The sequence below is a fragment of the Myotis lucifugus genome, unplaced genomic scaffold (genome assembly GCF_000147115.1).
Source record: "Myotis lucifugus unplaced genomic scaffold, Myoluc2.0 scaffold_8929, whole genome shotgun sequence".
In the NCBI taxonomy this organism is placed as follows: Eukaryota; Metazoa; Chordata; class Mammalia; order Chiroptera; family Vespertilionidae; genus Myotis; species Myotis lucifugus.
Window position 1 is genome coordinate 1,606 of NW_005879977.1, and position 5,029 is coordinate 6,634.

The 5,029-nt window shown below is 57.8% G+C and overlaps 1 protein-coding gene across 1 annotated transcript; it reads right to left on the reverse strand.

Annotated features, from left to right (window-relative positions):
* Nucleotides 1–1,986: 1,986 nt before the first annotated feature.
* On the reverse strand, nucleotides 1,987–3,397 carry LOC102442363 (AP-2 complex subunit sigma; the record flags this gene model as incomplete). The annotated part of the gene is made up of 3 exons (XM_006109375.2): nucleotides 1,987–2,357; nucleotides 2,556–2,615; nucleotides 3,266–3,397. Coding segments are annotated over 3 exons (294 nt in total), but the record flags the coding sequence as incomplete, so codon positions are not given.
* Nucleotides 3,398–5,029: the final 1,632 nt, after the last annotated feature.

Sequence of the window (5,029 nt, forward strand, 5' to 3'; positions counted from 1 at the left end):
GGAGGGAGCACGGCCCTGCCCACACCTTGATTTCAGACTCCGGCCTCCAGGCCTGGAGGGAATCCATTTCTTCTGTCCTAAGCCACCCAGTGTGTGGTCGTTTGTTACAGCAGCCACAGGAAACTGATACAGTTCCCGTGCCCTAAGGACCTCAGCATATTCCTCCACCTGCTCCTTCCCGGGGCCCATCCGGGTGAGCTCACCTCCCACCCCATCACCTGGCTGCAGACCCGAGCCTCAGCCTGGACGCCTCCCCCGCCGCCGTGACCCGCCACAAGTGGGCAGTCTCAAAGCCCTGTTGCTTTAAGCCACAAAGTTTGTGGGCATTTGTACAGCAGCCATAAGAAACCAATACACTGTCACAGTGATCGTCTCTGTAAGGACTCCCCCTCCCAGCCTCCGTTCCCCTGTGTCATGATCATCAGAGCTAGCACTCCTTGTCCCCCCTCTGCAGACACCTCCAGTGTCTCCGACAGGCCGTGCACACAGCAGGCGCCTAATGTCTGCCGAGTGAATGCGTGCTCACTATCCTAAACTCTCCCATGAGTGACTCATTCAATTCCCAAGCGCACCCTGTGAGATAGAAACTATTATCGATCCATTTTCCAGATGAAGAAACTGAGGCAGGCAGGAGAGGTGCAGTGACTTACCCAAAGGTCTCCCAGCAGGTATGTGGTGGAGCTGGGAGACTGAGGGAGGCCGAGTCACATTCATAAGAGCTGCCAGGACGACTGGTATAGTTTTCAGCTTGCCAAGGGCGCCCGTCACAGATGCAGCCAGCCGCCATCACTGCTCTCAGCGGGCACGGGCTTGGGGGGGGGGGGGGGGGAGCAGAGCACTGCCACCAGAGGGCACCAGACACACAGGGGTGTTTTCTCATCACAAGGGCCAGAAGGCCACTTGCTGGCATTTGGTGGAGGGGCCGACAGCCTGGCCATGCCCGGGACAGACTCCCACATGAAGAATTGTCCTCCCCGGGGCCAGCAGTGCCACTGCGGGAACCACTGAACACTGGGCCCAGCGCCTGCCCTTGAAACAACCATCCAAACTAGTGGTTAAAATAAAACAAGGATTCTGCAGCCGCCTGCCTGGGCTCAAAAGTAGCCAGAAGTTATTGATCAATTAAATGTAAGACAACTCATCAAAAAAAAAAAAAAAAAAAGTAGCCAGAAGAGCCCAGCCGGCGTGGCTCAGTGGTTGAGCATCGACCTATGAACCAGGAGGTCATGGTTCGATTCCCAGTCAGGGCACAGGCCCAGGTTGTGGACTCCATCCCCAGTGTGGCGTGTGCAGAAGACAGCTGATCAATGATTCTCATCATTGATGTTTCTGTCTTTCTCTCCCTTCCTCTCTCTGAAATCAATAAACACATATTTTTTTTAAAAATAATGCTTTAAAAAAAAAAACAGCCCTACCCGGTTTGGCTCAGTGGATAGAGCATTGGCCTGTGGACGAAGGGTCCAGGGATCGATTCCGGTCAAGGGCACGTACCTCGGTTGCAGGCTCCTCCCCAGCCCGGGCCCTGATCAGGGTGCCTGATCAGGCAGCCCATCAATGTTTCTTTCACATCGATGTTTCTGTCTTTCCCCCTCTCTTCTACTCTCTCTGCAAATCAATGAAAAAAAAAACTAGCTCAGAACAAACCTGGCTCAGCCACCGACCAGCTCTGTGACCTCAGGCGAGTCTTTGAACCTTCCTGAGCGCGTCTGAAAAATGAGGGAGCATCTCTCCCTCGTAGCTGAGGAGTAAAGTACCACGTGTCAACGCCTAGAGCGACGCCTGGGAGGTACTCAGTGCTGTAAGTGTTCGCTGTGAATATTAGTATCTGAGTAGCACGTGCCCGGGTCTAAACCTGTCACCCCTTCCAGTCCGGGGTCCCTGTGGCAGGGGCAGTGTGAACGTGCCTCTCAGCACAAGGAGCGTTTGCTGACCGACTAACCAGGGAGTCCCGAGTGCCCTGGCTCCCAGGGAAGACAGACACGGGGCCAGGAGGGGACCACAGGTTTATTGGGGGCTCCACACACGCACTCACGGTGTCACACGACAACGGCACGGTTACTCAATACACACGAGGTGGCCTCCGCCCGCAGCTGGGGCCCAGAGGCAGTGGGGTGCAGTCTCCTCCCTTGCGGCCCAGACCCAGCTGGGTGCGTCCTCCTGGGCAGCCGAGGGAGGGGCTCCGGGGCGGGCCCCGGGCCTGGAACGGGGAAGCGAGCAGGCAAGTCCATGGGGGGCCGGGGCGCAGGGGCCGCCGCTCACTCCAGGGACTGGAGCATCAGCAGCTGTTTCAGCACCTTCGTCTGGCTGGTCTCGCGGATCTCGCCGGCCAGGAACATCTCGTCCACGACCGTGTAAACCTGAGTGGAGGGAGGTGATGAGAGAGCCGGCGTGAGGGAAGGGGCCCGGATGCTGGTGCCGACCTGGGAGCTGGGGGCTCCGAGGCCTGAGAGCTGAGAAATGGGCACCAGCAGAGGCATGGAGGTGCCAACAGGGGTTACGGCCCACCCCCTCCCCTGCCTGTGGCCCCCACGGCCGCGACGTCACCAGGAGCCCACCTTGTAAAAATTGAACACCAGGTCCAGTTCACAGACGTTGTGGAAATATTCGTTTAGGACCTGGGAGAGGGAGAGAGACGGTGAGAGATGGGCAGGGAGAGAGACACACAGAGACAGGAACAGAGGTCATCAGACAGAGATGGCAAAAGAGACCGAGTGGGAGGGAGAGGGAGACAGAGAGGAAGAGGAAGAGAAACAAGAGCGAAGATCAGATGATGACAGAATGACATGGCAAAACGACAGACAGACTGAGGGAGAGGGAGAAAGGAATGGGGAAAGTGACGTGTGGGCACGGAGACAGACGGCTGCATAAAGGCGACAGTGGGCTGCAGCAGAAACAAGGACCAAAGAAAAGGGGAAAAGGCCATGGCTGGTTTGGCTCAGTGGATAGAGCGTTGGCCTGTGGACTGAAGGGTCCCGGGTTTGATTCCCGTCAGGGGCACATGCTCGGGATATAGGCTTGGTCCCCAGTGGGGGGCGTGCAGGAGGCAGCTGGTCGATGGTTCTGTCTCATCATTGATGTTTCTATCTCTCTCTCCCCTCCTCTCTGAAATCAATAAAAATATGTTACAAAAAAGGAGAGAACACAAAAAGCAGGGAGGTGGGTAGAGAAAGAGGCGGCTGTGGTAGAGGAGGGTCTGCGCAGCGGGACCAGGGACGGTCCCCGTACTGGAGGCCACCGGGGGCCCAGCCCGCCCCCAGGCGCTCACCTCCACGAAGTTGTGGATGGCCTCCAGGTAGGCCAGGTTGTTGTCGTTGACGTCCACGCAGATGCAGAAGTAGAGGCCGGCGTAGCGTCGGTAAATGATCTTGAAGTTCCGGAACTGCGGGCAGAGAGACGGTCAGGGACAGGGTACCCCAGAACCCAACGTGCTGGGCAGAATGGGCCAGAACATCTCCTCCTTTCTCTCACGCCCCCTGAGGCCCTGCTCTGTGCCTGGCCCTGTGCTGGGGACACCGTGATGTCGGACATGGGCCTGGCCCTCCCCTCCTGGCTCCCAGTGCAGTGCTGAGAGATCCATCCTCAGACATCCCCAGAGAGGGCAGGGCTGGGCTGCAGGAGCTGAGAGGGGGCAGCTAACCCAGCCTTGGCGCCCAGAGGGCTTCCTGGAGGAGGGGGCGCCAGACCTGAGGTCTGAAGGATGAGCAGGAGTGAATGGGCAGGAGTGTTCCAGGCAGAGGGAACAGCCTGTAGAAAGGCCCAGAGCCCAGCAGGAGCCAGGCAGGTCCCACAGCACCCTCCCCACCTTTCCGTGGCTCCCCAATGCCTCTGGAGAGGCAGAGTCCTTCGCCTGGACGACTCATTCATTCATCCACAGACCCTGGCTGAGCACCGACGCGGGGCAGGCTCTGCCGGGCAGCAGTCACCACTTGTAACCAAGCCTTGCTCCTACCTGAACTGTCACGGAAAGATTACTCCAGCAGCACACACAACCAGGCGTAAGTGCGCACGGACGGGGACACAGGCGCTAATTGTATGTGTAAGATGGAGAAACAGGCAGGTACAGACACAGAGATGCGTCCTGGGTTGCAAAGCACAAAGCCACCAGCCAACAGCTGAAACCCCAATCCCAGGCCTGGCAGGCGTCTGGCGCCACCTGGCGGCAGCTTCGAAGGCCAACGTTAGCCCTGGGTGTTTATTCTTCCCCAGCTCATCCTTTGGTTAGTTTCTGACCTCATTACAGTGCTGCCCGCACATAACCCACCGAATAACAAGCATGTGTCAGGGTGCGTACTCCACTTTTCTTTCTTTAAAAAATTTTAATTGATTTTTAGAGAGAGAGGAAGGGAGAGGGAGAGACAAAAGTATGGACGTGAGCCCTAACCGGTGTGGCTCAGTGGATGGAGCATAGGCCTGCGGACTGAAGGGTCCCAGGTTCGATTCCAGTCAAGGGCATGTACCTTGGTTGCGGGCACATCCCCAGTAGGGGGTGTGCAGGAGGCAGCTGATGGATGTTTCTCTCTCATCGATGTTTCTAACTCTCTACCCCTCTCCCTTCCTCTCTGTAAAAAATCAATAAAAACATTTTTAAAAAGCATGGACGTGAGAGAGAAACACACGCCCCACCCGGACTGAGCCTGCCACTGGAAACGAGCCCTGACCGGGCGTCAAACGGGACCTTTCGGGGCCTGGGAAGACGCCCAACCCACTGAGCCACAGCGGCCAGGGCCACTTTTCCTTTAACTGACACAGATTGTGACTTTAAAAAACGGCTGGAGACCCCTGCTCTGGAGAGAGGGCTCCAGCCTCCCGGGCAGGAAGCTCTGCCTGTCAAGCTGGCGGCCCGGGCAGAGCCCGACGCTGAGCAGCACTCTCTGAGCCTCCCTTCCCGGCTACCCCCTCCCCCTCCTTCCTGTGCCCGTGAACCCATTGCCAGGCTTCGCCGAGGTCGGCCCGGACCCAGGTCCTCTGCTACACACTCGGCTCGGTCTCCTCCTGCAGGCTGAGGGCGTCCCTCTCTGAACGCCTTCGG